General features: G+C 51.9%; 2 protein-coding genes across 6 annotated transcripts in view; both read right to left on the reverse strand.

Annotated features, from left to right (window-relative positions):
- TMIGD3 (transmembrane and immunoglobulin domain containing 3) overlaps nucleotides 1-15,453 on the reverse strand; it is a 65,871-nt gene that overhangs the window by 11,203 nt on the left and 39,215 nt on the right. The gene's annotated exons all lie outside the window — the stretch shown is intronic.
- On the reverse strand, nucleotides 1,348-4,925 carry ADORA3 (adenosine A3 receptor). The gene is made up of 2 exons (XM_059136701.1): nucleotides 3,976-4,925; nucleotides 1,348-2,463 (listed from the first exon to the last, which is right to left on the reverse strand). Exons 1-2 carry the CDS (start codon nucleotides 4,323-4,325, stop codon nucleotides 1,857-1,859), a joined length of 957 nt encoding a protein of 318 aa, XP_058992684.1. The 5' UTR covers nucleotides 4,326-4,925; the 3' UTR covers nucleotides 1,348-1,856.

Consider the following 15,453-nt stretch of genomic DNA (forward strand, 5'->3'; position numbering starts at 1 on the left):
GGCATCATCCGAAAGGGGCATTTTAACTAAGCACAACCATGAATTCGGGGTTTGGGGGAGAAGCCTTAACTCAAACAACAGGATGCCATTAAGAAAAAAATTGTGGTTTGGGGTCCGCGCTTGGATTTTTAGAGAACAAAGATCCCCAAATGTTGAAGGGGAGACTGACGAGATGAAGGTGGCCTGCCATACCTCCAGGGACAATGGAGACTGGTCCTGGTCGTTCACCTTTAAGATACGATTGTGAGCAGTGCAGGAAAGTGGGCAGGTCAGCAAGCAACTCAGCTTGGCATTAGTAGGAAAGTAGACGTAAGTCTTCAGACTTCTCAGATAGTGACGGGGCGGGGGGTGGGGGGAGCAGTGAGGAACTTCACTGAAATGAAATGTAATGTTAACTAGATAAATATGACTAATGGGCTATGGCCTAAGCTTGCCGTCAGGATAAACTTTCAGAAGTGGCTAAGAATTACTTTTAAAAAAATCTGAAGTACATTTACCCTCTTTGAAGTGGTTTAATTGAAATCCCCATCTTGTTGCTCTCATTAGGCTCAAACATTCATTGTTTGGGGAGAGTCCACAGTTGCAAATTTGGATGTAAATTATGTACACTATGAAGTGCTTCTGATGTCCCCTTGAATCTATGGAGCCACATTTGGTGCTGAAAGTATGTGACTGGGACTCTGTCCCTGCCTGGTGTCTGGATTAATGAGACATCCGTGACAGTACCTAGGGGCAACCTCCCCAAAGATCCAGGAGTCCTTGAGCACACAAGGACTGCATCTGGTAATTGTCCATTAGGTGAACTCGAGAGTTTGGCCTTTGGAGAAGTGACAAGTCCTTCCTCGTGCCTGAGAATAGGTGGTGAGGAGTTTGGGTTCTCCTGAAATGTAAGGCTGAGTTTAAATCTCGGCTTTACACATTACTTGTTAACTGTGTGACTATAGACAAGTTACTTAACCTCTCTGTGCCTCCATTTTCCTTCTGCAAAATGGATAGGACAATAATGGTGGCACCGACCTCAGAGATAGTCAGGATCAGAAGAGCTCATGTCTGGAAAGTGCTTAGCACATAGACAGCACTCCACAAATAGTAGATATCCCGTGTCTCTTTTCTGCCTCTTTTGATCCTTCTCTTAACAATAGACAAACGACTCATGAAGTTGGCAAATGCTCCTATGAGCCCAGGAAGAAGGAGCAGGGTGTTCTAGGGCAAGGGGTGAGAGGCCAAGAGTTCAAACAGGTGAACATGGCGTGGTTCCCAGTGGCAAGCAGCTTGAGTGCCAAGAGCAGCCAGCTGGGTCTGCGAACCCCAAATGACCTTGACCCTCAGCAAAGAGTTACAGGACAGTTAGCGATCATCTTTTATTCACTCAAACACAATTACAGGTGAACTCAGCAGTTTCAGTGCCCCTTTGTGACATTCTGTCCCTGCCATCTCCCCAGCCTCTGCTGTTGTGGTTTCTCTGCCTGGTGCCATGAAGAGTGGAACTGAGTCACCACCACACCCATGTCCAGTGGGACCGAGAACTTTCATCACTAAGTCCATACTGCATCCTTCAGATTCCATGACTTCTCCTGTTTGGGGAGGAGCAACCACAGGTAGTAGTAACCATAGAACATTCTCCTCAAGTCAGGCATCCAGAACATTGAATTAGAGAAGAAAAACAGGAAAAACAATTGGATTATAGGAAGGGATGTTAGGGGAGGTACAACTGGAGGCAGTCAGTCAAACGCTTCCCACCTCAGTAGAAGGAATTAAGGACATGAAAGGCCGTGGCTCAGGTGGATAGGTCCTCAAGTGTTTACTGATGCTGAATCCGAAGATCAATGGAGAGAAGAGTCATCTTTGCCGGATAACTACTCAGAAGTCTGATCAGTGCTTGGGTCCAAGGAATCCGAGGACTGGCAGATCATACAGGTTTTGAGGATCAAAAGATAGGTCTCCTTGAACTTCTTTATTTTATAAGCATAGACAATAGGGTTCATCATGGAGTTAGCATGGGAGAGCAGAATGCCCAAGTACAGAAAGATTTGCGGCACCTCACCATGAAAGTAGGTGATACAGTTGATAATGGACAAAGGCAGCCAGGACAAAGCAAATAGGAAGAGAACCAGAAACAAAGACTTGGCCGTCTTGAACTCCCGTCCATAAAATGCACCTGTCTCTTTGGAGCTCGAAAAGTTCTGATTGAGTTTATTTCGGATGACATAGAATATGTCAAGGTAGATGGCACACATGACAATCAGGGGGATTAAAATCCAAGTGAAGAAGCTGAAGTAGACCATGTAGTCCATCCTCATGACAGAACGGAACTGGCAGGAAAGGAAGGTGACATTTCGGTCATACTCTGAGGTCAGTTTCATGTTCCAGCCAAACATGGGCGTCAGTCCCACCAGGAAAGACAACAGCCAACAAAGGCCCAGGGCCAACCATATTCTTCTTTGGGTGGTGACCCTCCTGTATCTGTTTGAATGGAAGAGAATGGGTGAGCTCTCAGTAGGAATTGCTTACGAAGGGAGCGGGGTGATCAGAGTGGAGAAAGCTGGTGTTCCAGCTTTCTTCTCTGGGGGACTTTTTAAAGGAAATATGATGTCAAATGGCTTAGACATATGTTGCCACACTCACGGCACCCTTCCAGCCTGAGAATTCTTCAGTTTGTGGAAGGTAAGAGTTTTCTAAGTCTCTTGGGATCACCTACCCAAGATGCTCTCAGAGCATGTTTCCAGCCATGCGCTGTCTTGTTTCTGTTGGGCTGCTGGGCTGCAGGCCATGAGTTCAACTCTTGCCTTTCCCGTGCTGCCCTCCACCTGTGCCCACCCCTGCTTCTCTATTTGCTCCGGCACCCCACTTATTGCTCGATATATGGGGGTCTGTGGAGGTGTGGAGTTGAGGCTGAAGTGTTTCCAGGACCTCAAATGACTCCTCCAAAGAGAGGCACCATTCCTCCTCCTGCCAACCTTCCCGGCAACATACCTCACAGACTACAAGAAGGAAGCTGATTTTGTTACGTACTGACAGTGTACTCAGACTTTATCTCACTCACATTTCACAACAAACCGAAGCTAGTTTTACGACAATCCCCATGTCCTTGCTGGCGACTGGCTGAGGATAACAGTAGTGACAGCTACCCTAGAGTGAGCAGAGACTGGGCGCAGCTATTTTTCTAAAAGCCTTATACGTGTGAACTGTGGGATTTTATGAGGAAGGGGCAATTATTGTCCCTACTTTATAGGTGAAAAAAAGAAACAGGCAGGTGACCCTGACACGCTTAAAGCGGCAGAGGTAAAATGGAAATGAGGTTAAGTCTGAGTTTAGAGTATCCTAACTGCTGTGGAAAGACGAGGAACCAAATCCACAAAAGTCACTTGCCCCAGCTCAGACCTCAAGATCTGGGCTTTGAGCCCGGGCTTTTTAGTATCAAAAGCTTGTCTGTAGCTTCCTCTCCACATCTCTTCCCCAAGACGAGAGAGGCGGCTTATAAGCCAACTGCCGCTCAGGACACCTGGGGACTGAGATGTCTCCATTTGGCGGTCTGTTCTGTTCACATTATCCTAGGAACGGTTGCTACTACTTTCGGCAATGGAGAACTTTTCTTGGTCCCCTCCTCAACTTGGAAGAGGAAGCAAAGTTAAAATAACTTTAAAATAACCTACATCTGCAAAGAGCAGAACCATCTTTAAATCTCCTGTTCTTCTCTGTTTGCTCCTTATTTTAGCTAGTAAGTTTCTTTCATTTCTAAAACTCAAGAATATTTTACTAATTAAAGATGCATCAAGCAAGAGACGCTAAGAAAAAAAAAATAAAGATGCATTATGCTTTCCTCATCTTTAGCTATTCTCCAGTCCCAGCTCACACACCAAATGGTGCAAAGAAACTTAGTGCCCTCTTTCAAGCTCAGAGGCCAGACTGGATTTGCTTTCACTGAAGCAGCCCCATGTCCCAGCCCTTCACCGCCCCACACTGCCCCCCTCCTACCTGACTGTGAGCTTGACCCGCAGGTATCGATCCACAGCAATGGCTAGCAGGGACATGATGGAAGCGTGCGTGAAGATCAGCAGCAGGCAGGTCATGAAAAGGCAGTTATAAAAGTGGATGGTGATGCCCAGGCTGATGACAATGGCCAAAGGCATGACCAGCACCCCAACAGCGATGTCAGCCAGGGCCAGGGAGACAATGAAATAGAAGGTGGTGGTCTGCAGGCTGGGGTTCAGCTTGACCACCCAGATGACCAGCACGTTGCCCACGATGGCACAGAGCCCGATGAGAATCTCCACGGTTATGTAGGTGACGTTGGCCATCAACAGGGCAGTGCTGTTGACAGCCATCTTGCCCTCCCCAAGGCGACTCCCAAGCAACAGGCGTGTGGACGGGATCCGTGTGGCCCGGTGAGCCTAGCTCTCACCGGACATCTTGCTAGAGGTCCAGGGGCAGCTGCGACAGTCTGAACATCACGACTCACTCATTCCTTCTCTTCTCTGGTGGAACGCTCCCTGGGAGACCCCTGCTTTTCTTAGAGACAGCCCATCCAGGGGCAATCACTTTCTGCCCCTTTGTGGGCCACACATCCCTGGGCTATCGGAAGCGTGGAGGACAGTTCGATGTGAGTTGAATCTGAAAGTGCCGCTTCTCTTAGTTCCCCAGACAGACACGCTCGAGGCCTCTGCCTCCTGCCCCCAGAGGGCCACTAGAGCTCCATCAAGATAAGCAACACTCTTCAGGGCTGTTTCAGGAAGTGAGATGGGCCAAGAGGAAGCACAGACCAGGAACGCTCAGCAAGAAGATGGAAAGAGCAGACCAGGGGGTGTGAGCGGCGTGGAGAAGGCTCAGAATTCATTCACTCGGGGACCAGATGGGAGTGTAGCTCTGCAGGGCAGGGCAGAAGAAGCACAGGCTCGAAAATTCTGGCTTTCTGCTAGTATCGCAGAAAGATCCTGTGACAAGGAGGCAAACAGAAGCCACAGCAAGAAATAGATTTTGGTGGCAGTCTTAGCCAGAATTTATGGTTTCTTTGCCCATGCTACAGATTGAATGATTGTGTCCCACCCCCTCACACGCACACTCCAAATTTACAGGTTGAGATCTGAGCCTCAAAGTGATGGTATTAGGAGATGGGGTCTTTGGAAGATGCCTGGGTCATGAGGATGGAGCCCTCATGCATGAGATTAGTGTCTCAGAAGAGACACCCCACAGAGCTCCTTCACCCCTTCAGCCATTCATGAACCAAGAAACTGGCTCTCGCCAGGCACCAGATCTACCAGTACCTTGATCGTGGGCTTTCCAGCCTCCAGAACTGAAAATTTCTATGGCTTGTAAGCCACCCAGTCTTTGGTATTCAGTTACAGCAGCCTGGACAGAATAAAACAGTGCAAAGCAGCAAGCCCTGGGAACTGGGCAGCATGGATTGACTCTTGGTCAGGCGCAGCTGGGACCCAGCTTTTGCATCAAAGATCCTTTGACAAAGGAACAAGCTAAGATCTCCTGCTTAGAAGGACAGAAAATTCAGCACCTCCCGGAAGCATATCTGCTGACTCTATGTTTCCCTTGGCGGGGGTGGGGGGAGGCACACCCACCAACATCTCACATGCCCTCACCCCAGCAACCATCCGGTGACAAACCTTTTTGAGGAACTACAGGACGAAAGGATGACCGGTCAGGCAGAAAGGAGAGAAAGGGCCATAGGCTCACATTCCCACATGGCATACCCCCCCCACCCCGATCCACTACCCCCCCCAACCGCCACCACACCACCTGCTGGAAAAGAGGAAGAAACCTGCTTTCCTGGAAGTCGCTCACCTGGGCTGCAACTTCTGGAAACCAGACACTTACAAGCATTTGGGACTTAAGATCCACGAAGTTCATGGGTGTCTCAGTCCTGCCCAAAAGGGTGATTTAGAGGAAGGGGTAGGTGGACCTGAGCCAGCACTGTGGATTGAAGGGTCTATAACATTTGCCTTAAATACCAATCTATGTAGCACCCAAATGAAAATTCAACACACCCTCTCCAGGGCCTTGGGGAGATGCCTTGGGCTGCGGCTTGTGCATCGTCCTCTGCTTCCCCACCTCATCGCCGTTGGGGATGAGTCCTTGTCCATCCCTGAAGCCTGAATCCCTGGTTCATGCCTTCTAGACTCGCCGCTTCCCTCTGGGTGAACCTCCCCCCACCCCCAGCCCCAGACGGGCAAGCGCAGCAAACGCATCTCTGTCGCTCTGGCATTCTCCAGCGCTCACTATGCCCGCATCCCTGCGCCCTGGGAGCTTGGGAAGTTTTGCCAGCCCTCAGCGTGACTTCTCATCAAAGTTTCTACTGCAACTGCTTTCTTTATCTCTGCTTCGGAGAAGGAAGTCACAGAGAGCCATTTCGAGGAGGATGCGTGCTACCGAAAGAAGTCGCCGGAAAGCAATCGCTGAATCTTGATAACGCGCTTAAGAAAAATTAAAAAAAAAAAATGCACCCTCCCCTTCAGCCCCTTGCCACCGGGTAGTACCAAACAGCCCTATGTGAGAGAGAGACTGTCTGCTGTAGGGACGACTCGAGTCGTGTTGCCCGGTAGGGGTAAAAGGACAGGGAAGGAGTGAATTCCTGGGGGGCTTGGGCCGCTCCAGGTCAGCCTCATAGCTTTGCTCCACGTTTGAGAGCTGGTCAGAGGACGGACAGTTCCTGCACTTAGAGAGAGAGAGATGGGGGCCTCTGTGGGGTTATGGGCCAGAAACAGGGCACAGGGTAAGACGGCAGAGGCCAGGAAAGAAACTGAGCCACGGATCCAGCCACAGGAAGGGGACCCAGGCATTGGGGAAGGATTGGACAGCTGGAGCTGGAAACCTGACCGCTGTGCTTGCAGATTCTTAACCCCTTTCACCCTCCTTTAGGAGGTAGGTGAGTTCTTTCGGAAACAGCCCATCTCAGCTGGGTTAGAGACACCAAGGAGAGGGCTTTGTGACCCAGCACCAGTGATAAGAACAGTGTGATTGGTGCAGGATAGCCTGTGAGAGAATAATCCAGGGGGGAAAGGAGAGGCAGGGGACATGCTTAGGGCATCTGACCTAGCCACCTCTTCCCACCTGGGAATTCTCTGGAAATTTCCTCTCCATGAGCACGGCAGGCCTGAGCCCATCCCTGCTCAGGGAGGTGACTGGAGGGATAAGAAGACAGGTTTCCACGGTTACTTAGCATTTTGGCCTAAGATTGGCCCTGAGGCAACATTTCCTTCCAGATGGAGCTCCAGAAGGCAGCCTGGAAAAGAAGACAGAGAGGCCAGGGCAGATGGCCATCTTGCTTACCCCCACCCCCACCCCCAACCACACTCAGACATGCCACAGCTGCTCTTGGGTAACTTCCCTTATCTTTCAGGGAGAGACCACCTCAGCCCCCAGAGCCACACCCAGATGCAAGTCCCCTCAGCCTCCGTGTAGCCCTCAGGTCAAGTCCAACCTCCCTGGAATGGCAGAGTCTCATATCCCACCCTTCGCGATGGGGGGGGGGGGTCTCCCAGCTTCTGCAGCTCCTGGTGCCTGGAGCCCCCTTCCCCCGAAACCGCAAGCACCACTGAGCTTTCACTTCCTTCCCCTGTGCACCTAGCTCAGAAAGCCCTTCTCCTCACGTCCATCTAGAACACAAGCACTTTCCCTTCAAGAGTATTCTCAGATGGGACCCCAAAGAGAACTTCCCAGACATCCCCTCCCCATGTTGTGTTTATAAGCCCCTCTCCCCTGTGATCTTGCAAGCTCCTGAAGCGTAGTGACCTCCATTTTTCATTTCTAGCCCCACCACGGAGCCTGGCAGATGGCAGGTGCTCAAGTATATTTTTGCTGAATGAATGAATATGAACACACCTCAGTGAACCAGAGGGCATCAGCTTGGCACTGGTTACAGAAGACCATTAAATCAGCTGGGGCCTGTTGAGTACGTTCCTTTATACCATCTAGAGTGCTGAACATTTTGCTTTCATGGTCTTATCCAACACTCCAATGAAATAGACACTATAATCACTGCGGAGGCAACTAAGGCTCAGAAAGGTGACGTAATTGGCCCCAGGTGACGCAGCCAGGAAGTGGCAGAGCCAGCGTTCAAACTCAGGCTCAGGTCTTCAGTAAATGAATGGGCAAGTGAACAACTGTGGGAAGCTTTCACAAGCGCAAGGCAACCCCAGACTTGTTGATGCCATATTATCCATCGGACGTCCTAAACTCACGCCTGGAAAAGGAAGAGGGACCAAGACTGTGGGAAGAGAGCACAGAGTCCTTGTAGGTCTGGCACCTGCTCTGAGTTCCAAAAAGGGGGAGGATACAACGGGCCACTTGGTGGGGCTCCAAGGGGAGCTCTGGGACAGAAAGAAAATCTTTCACTGGGCCGGAGTGCCAAAAATATATTTTTTTAATAATAAAATAAATTACAAGGGAGACGTGGCTCAGGGAATTTCCCCACCTGAAAGAAGGGGGCGTCTGTGTGTGTGTCAGTTTCACTGAAAGAACCTGGACTCCGTGGAAGAGGCAAGAACCAGGGAAGATCCGTCAAGCTAAACCACAGGAAAAGCATCTGGAGTCCTGGGGGAAAGGCCTCGCCCATCCCAAACCATGGCCTGACACACCTGGACACAGCTCAGCCACCTAGACACAGCTCAGCCACAGGGAGGCAACCTTGCCCTGGTTCTGCTTAATTTCATGACAGGCTGGCCAGAGAGCCGTTGAGCTCCTTTGCAGCTTCCCAGACAAGCCTGGAGAGCCCAGCAAGCACCCAGGAACCCCGGGGAGGGGGGAGACCTGTAGAGACTGAGAACTGGCCCAGGCTGCTGCTGAGACAGGATGTCTGGCAGGTGGGAGGCAGTGGCTTCTGCTTGGGGCTGGCTCACACTGCCTCCACGGCTGTCTGCAGAGTTGCCCAAAACCAGTTTGCTCGCTTCCTCTTGGCCCCATCACCACTTCCCCAAAGGCTTATATTTTTACAGAGCTTCATGCTTGCTAGGCAGCAATGGAGGCTTAGAAAGAGCGAGATGGCCAAGAAAGCGGCCTCTCCTGGTTCCCCTCCTTATCCTGCTCTCAGCCCAGCAGCAGGAGGCTGGGCTCTCCAGAAACCATCCTCCAGGGGCTGATCTGGAGCCGCTGTCCCCAGGGGGCTTCATACTAGGGAAGTGATCCACATGGGTTTGACCAAGAAGGAACCAGGGATTCCTGAGGCCTTATAGCCTGATTTCAGGAGGCTCACTCAGAGCCAGTGCAAGGGGGAGGGAGAGTTCAAGGTTCCTGCACTGGGAGCAACAGGAAATCCTGCTCAGCAAAGGGGAACTCCCTGATTAAACGCGCCACCCACCAGACCCCCACTGACACCGCACGTGTCAGAGGCCTCCAGGCCCTAACAGAGAGTCCAGAGAAGAGTTCAGCTAACTCTAAATTTTGTCCAGGTTGTAGGCACCCAGCAAGCAAGAGTCTCAGCGGCTAGAGGCTTCCCGGCACCAGCTTCAAGTGTCTGACAGGCTTACTGGGGAGCCCCGGCTGGGGCGCTATGCTCAGCAATGACCACCAGGTGGCAACACATTCCCACAGCCTCTCAGGATGAGAGCCAAGCTGAGAAGCAGCTCAGAGAAAAACCAGAAGGGAGCACTTGGTGGCACCCCCTTCCAGCACCGTTTAGCCAGAGACCTCAGATGGTTCAGAACATGAAGGAATTGAGAACCGAGGGCAAGGGAAACAACAACAGATTGCCCCCTGCCCAAGTTCAAGCCGATCCCGTGGTGAATTTCTGGGCAGTACTAAATTCACTCCTCTTGCCTCAAGAAGGTTGAGAAGCTGCTTCTACTTTGAGATTTGTGAGTATTCCAGTAAAGCCAGTATCTGCATTTTTCTTTAGTGTGTGCGAAGCTACTCACACGCTCGCTCCACTTCACTCAATGAACAAAATCACCCTGTGGGGCCACGTTACTCATCTGGGCTCACAGCAGAAGACACTGAGCCCCAGAGGTGGGGGGGGGGAGGGTGGTCTGCTCAGAGCCCGCCGCCTCCTCACCTCAGGGCAGGTCGGAGAAGACCAGAAGAGGGCCTTCCAGGTGAGGTGGTCCCACAGGGATGCTTAGCTGCCCCCTGTCCCTGGTCCCTCCATTAGCACCTGCCAGTCTCCGCCCAGTCCTCTCCTTTCTGTGGCCAGTCTTGCTGGTCCCGCCTCCTGCCTTTCAGAGTCTGCAACTTCTCAAAGCACCTTTAATGTCTTCAACTTAACGGCAGGCTTCTGATCACCCGCACCCGTCAGGTGTCTTCTCAAATCCCAACGTGGGGCAGGTCTCGGGCGCCAACTGTAGATCCTGGCGTTGACCCACATTGCCTTTATCTATACTCCAGAAAGTGCAGGAACGAATGAACGGGTAGGACAGGACAACCGCTGATCCTAAATGTCTACAGCGGGGCCATATCCTGCCCCCCAACCCATTTTTCTTTTAAACCTTGTACCTAACCTATGCGATGACACTCCGTAATGAACTGGGAACAAAGCAAGAGATACGTAACCTCCCTCTTCTGCTCTGTGGGCGGTCTTCCCTCCTACTCCACAAGGCCTTTCGTATCTATGATCGTGACAGTGTGAGAGAACACCAACACCTTGTAGGTAAGGACTGTTAGATCCGTTCCACAGATGAGGAAACAGGCATGGTGACAAATGAGTGACTTACTCTTGGCAACACCAGCAGTAAATGACAGAGCTGGGGCCCAGACCCAAGTCTACCCTTGGTTCCAAAGCCGTGGCTCTTCCCAGCGCAGTTCCACCTCAGTTATACCAAAACCCAGCTTGTCATTGGAGGCAGACATTCTTCGGTGCTCTACTGGGTAAGTCTTGTGTCACGGGTCAGGCGAGCTGGGGAGAAACAGGAGCAGTGCATTATCTTGTCGATTGTCTGCTCCCCAGCTCAGCTGAGAAGATGGTGGTTTGGGGTTTGGGTGGGCAGCTGGCACCCCTCTGCCTTCTCCGTGTGCTGCTCCTTCCTCCAGTCTGTGATTAGACAGCAGCATCTCCCTAAATGCCTTCCCAGGTAACCTGATCCTCTCTGCTTTTTATTAAGGGTAAATACAGAAAGCTTTCATAGGAAGTATATCCCAGCATTTCATCACGACTGAGGAGAGCGATCTGTTGCCATGCTCCTTAGAGAAAGTTTCCTGGCGTAAACTTCACCGAGGAGTTTAGGGCTGGCAGAGAGGTTGCTTTTCTTCCTAAACCAGCCTGTTTTGTGTCATCGCTTCGTGCGAGGCTCTGTGTAATTCAGCTTTGCCAAGGCAGCGAAGAGGCTCGGAGCCGGTGTTCTGTCTTCGTGACCACGCTTTTGGGAGACTTTCCCCTGCGTCTTTAGGCTACCTGCCATCCCTCTGCTCCCCAAGTGTGAGCGACTGTCGTGCCATATTCTCCGACTGGGAGGGACCTCCCATCCTTTTTGGAAGTAGGCAGGGTATAATAAATACATACAATTAACGTTAGAAGGAGCCCTGGCGTTTATTTCCAAGGTAGGTCTGTAAGGTGATTCTTTTTTTTTTTTTTTAAAGATTTTATTTATTTGACAGACAAAGATCACAAGTAGACAGAGAAGCAGGCAGAGAAAGAGGAGGAAGCAGGCTCCCTGAGGAGCAGAGAGCCCGATGCGGGGCTCGATCCCAGAACCCTGGGACCATGACCTGAGCTGAAGGCAGAGGCTTTAACCTACTGAGCCACCCAGGCGCCCCTGTAAGGTGATTCTTCCTGGTGTTGCACAAAGATTCTTGTCTTCAAGAACTTCCTGACTTCAGGGTGAAGTTCTCTTCCTCAACAAGTAGTCCACAATCTTATCTTTTTTAAAGATTTATTTATTTGAGAGAGAGAGCAAGAGAGAGAGCACGAGGGGGTAGGGAGAGGCAGATTGAGAAGCAGACTCCCTGCTGAGCAGAGAGCCAGATGTGAGGCTAGATCCCAGGACCCAGGGATCATGACCTGAGCTGAAGGCAGACACTTAACCGACTGAGCCACCCTGGTGCCCCCACAATGGTCTTTTAGATGATCACTCCAGGCAAAAGAAAAAAAAAAATGAGGCGACAGAAAATGCCCCCTGGAGATAACTGAGCTCTTTGAGGAGAGCTTTTCGGTCAGCAGCTTGGAGCACTGCTATCCCGCATACTCTAGCGCATCGTAAACACCCTAGGACTGGTGCTGTGTAGGGTGTGATATTATGATTTCCCTCAGGTAGACTTTATTTTGATTTATGTACACCCCGCCTACTCCACAAAGGATGGAAGTCACTAGCAGACTGAGTTAATAGCTTCCTCCTCTGTACACCCACATCTGCTGACATGTTCCTCCCTTTGAGGACTTACAACACTGTTCATAGTTATTTATTTACTTGACTACTTCTCCCACGAGCTAGTAAAGTCCCAAAGCAAATTCCGTAAGAAATTATACCTGATTCATCTTTAGATCTCCCTCCCACTGCCCTTGTCCTCGGAGTACCAAGAGCCTAAAATAATACCAGGCACAAAGGGCACCCTCGGTAAATCCTCGCTGAACGCATAATGCGTTGACCTTGGGGTCTGGCTGCTCCTCCACCCCCAGGAGCGCTGATCACACTCTCAACATCCAGCAAGGAATCGGGAGGCAGCAAGGAGACCACTTGCTCAGAAAAAAATGGGTTTTTTTTTTGCATCTAACGTCAACCTCGAACCAGTTCAGATGGAAAACAGCATGTGATCGGTTAGGGCCTCCGGAAAGGGGCCTTGGGAGAGACTGACTGATAGCTCCATCACATTTCATAGTTTGGGACGGCCCATGGCATTCATCTCTGTAATATGTCTAAAGTGTGCCCTTTACACACACACTCAACACTTACTCACACACATACTGTCCATTGCCTTACTCTGCTCATTCCCACTACACAATCAGAACCAGTTTATGCACACCTACTGGTCACCGGTCTCTCTGCAGGACCTCAAACTGCCTCTGCCCCCTGGCTGGTTTGGTCGGACACACGAGGGCACAGGACTCACAAAGTATGGTGACTGGGTCACCGTGCTCCATGGAGGGGGGCGGGGTGGGGGGGCCGGCGGTTGCAGGACCAGGAATTGGGGAGGGACCGCACATTGGAGGAAACTGGTGCCCAGAGTGGCTAGTTCAAGGTCAGACCTGGAGAAGCAGCCAGGTTTCTTCCCTTGCAGAAACAGTTAGGCATCCATTCGGCTGGGAATTCATTAAAACGTGCTTCCGGGTTCCTGTGTTTCCTTGGGGCTGATTCTCCAAGTCCCCTGTTGGAGGGGCTCCCTCCCTGTTCTATTTTGCTGGCTCTTTGGTCCCCCGGTCTGCATCTCTCTGAACAGCCTGGGACCTCCCCCCACAGTTGGTCTTTCCTTCTTTCATTGCTGCTCCTGACCCCTGGCAGTCTGCCCGTGGATCCTCGCTCATGGGCCAACAGTGGGTTCAGCCATAGCCAGAGGCCTCTCCACGCAGCGGGAGGCCTGCTCCCGGGCGCTCTGACCCACGAGCTCCTAGGGAGAATTCACTATCAGGTCCCGCCAGGGGCTTCAAGGCAAACCCATCTCTCTTGTTTTAAATTGTTTCTACATGAAGATGTTGAACAAATTGTTTATTCTCCGTGTCTTCATTGCCCCTCTGGTCGATGACAAAGATACCTGAGGGGAGCCCAGGTGAAGTGACTACAGGCACAACAGGTGTTACAGGGGCTAGTGGGCCCCGGTGCTGGCTCACACCCCTGCACAGTGTGTGTGAGGGCCCTAGGGTAGGGAGGGGGCCAGGCTTCACCTCCAGGCTCCCTCCAGCTCCTGGCCCAGTGCTTCACTCAGGACAGGCCTCAGGCCCATAAAGATGTGCCCCAGGGGCCTGTTTTCTCCAGTGCTGCCTCTCAGTCTCTCACCCAAGGGGCTCTTTTCTGGTCCAATCTCCCACAACATGCTCCTGGCTTCAGCAATGGGACGTGTCCAAAGGAGACTTCGGGAGGCGGTAACACCTCTCTTCTTCCTGCTTGCCAGGAAGTGCTTTGTTGACCCCATTCTGAGTGGTTTGTCTACACTGGGAGCAGCACCTGCTTGCCCAGGAAAGCATCCACAGGCCTGCTCAGTGGGCTCACCCACAGAGCCACCTGTGACTCCGCTGGGGCTGGGGAAGGGCAGCCTGCCAGCTCGCTAGCCCCTAAAAGCCTCCTCTTCCGCTGGGGAAGCTCTCAAAGCGAGGGTTTCCAGAGCTGGGTTATCCAGAGCAATAACCAGAGTGTCTGTGTCTCATGTGCCATTCATTCTGGAAGCCCCGGCAGATCACAGGGCGCTCTCCACCTGCTATGAAGGGCAGCCCCTCCTACGCATGGTGAGAGGTGGCTGGACACACACCCGACTCCTGCAGAAACAGCTGCATGGCAAACATCCGGGGCCACGGGAGGCCCACGATTTCATTTGCTTTACATTTGTTTGTATTTGCTCTCGACCTTAAATGCTGAACATCATTTAGTCTTTCATTAACGCAGCGATCTTTCCTGATTTCGAAGGAACAAACAAACAGAATTTGTTCTTGGTCAAGGTTCAGCCTCTGGGGCCAGGCGGCAGCCACTCCCAGCCTTCGAGATAGCATCTCATTCCGTCTTTGTCCCTCCACCATGAGTCCGCTGGCCCTCTCTGGCCCTTCCCAGAGGAAAGCTGGACCTCGCTTCAGGGACCATGACTTGGGCCGGGACAGCAGAACTCTAGGTCACTGCGAGACAATCCAGCCCGCGCTCCTCCCCTCCCCCAGACGCCACCCTGCCCAGTGCCCATGACTAGGGCTTTTTGTGTTATCCTGCACTTGGCACCGTCTCCGTTTCCTGCCCATAATGCTGGCTGTTCTTTCTGAGCAAACGGAACAAATAAATGACCCACGTGAACTCCGTGCCGTCTAGAAACTGGAAACATCTGTAGGGAGGCGAGGGTAGCCACCGGCCCGGGTGGGGCGGCGGGGAGGCAGTGGGAGAGGCATTGTGGGGAAGGTGCGTGACCTTCAGGGAGGAGGGCAGTGCCACATCTGAGCAGGAAAGACAGGCGGCCGGGTCTTGGGGTCAGGCCCAAGGACGGCTGCCAGCCACACAGTTTCTCCTGATTTTCCTTGCGGGAGATCAGCTCCGCTGTGTTGCGACGAAATGGAGAGAGCGTGTGCGTGCCGTTTCACAGATATCATTTTACGTCTGGAATTCTGTCTGTAAGTGGATCGTAGAAAGCCATGGGCCCAACTCCCTGTTTCATAAGGGACAGCAAAAGCCCTCAGACGGAATAGATAGAAGGAGTTAGAAGCCAAGTCTAGACTCGTGTCTGGCACAGAGGGGCACCTGGGTGGCTCAGTCCTTGGAGCATCTGACTCTTGGTTTGGGCTCAGGTCATGATCTCAGGGTCGTGGGTTCGAGCCCTGCGTCAGGCTGCGTATTCACTGGGGCGTCTGCTTGAGGTTCTCTCTCCTTCTGCCCCTTCTCTCTCATGCACGCGGAT

The sequence above is a fragment of the Mustela lutreola genome, chromosome 10, assembly GCF_030435805.1.
Source record: "Mustela lutreola isolate mMusLut2 chromosome 10, mMusLut2.pri, whole genome shotgun sequence".
In the NCBI taxonomy this organism is placed as follows: Eukaryota; Metazoa; Chordata; class Mammalia; order Carnivora; family Mustelidae; genus Mustela; species Mustela lutreola.

Bases quoted from the DNA above. Each gene is read 5' to 3' on its own strand.
- ADORA3 (XM_059136701.1), bottom strand. From the start codon at position 4,325: ATGGCTGTCAACAGCACTGCCCTGTTGATGGCCAACGTCACCTACATA. The intron at 2,464-3,975 runs GTAGGAGGGGGG...CCATTCAAACAG, and splicing joins CGGGTCAAGCTCACAGTCAG to ATACAGGAGGGTCACCACCC.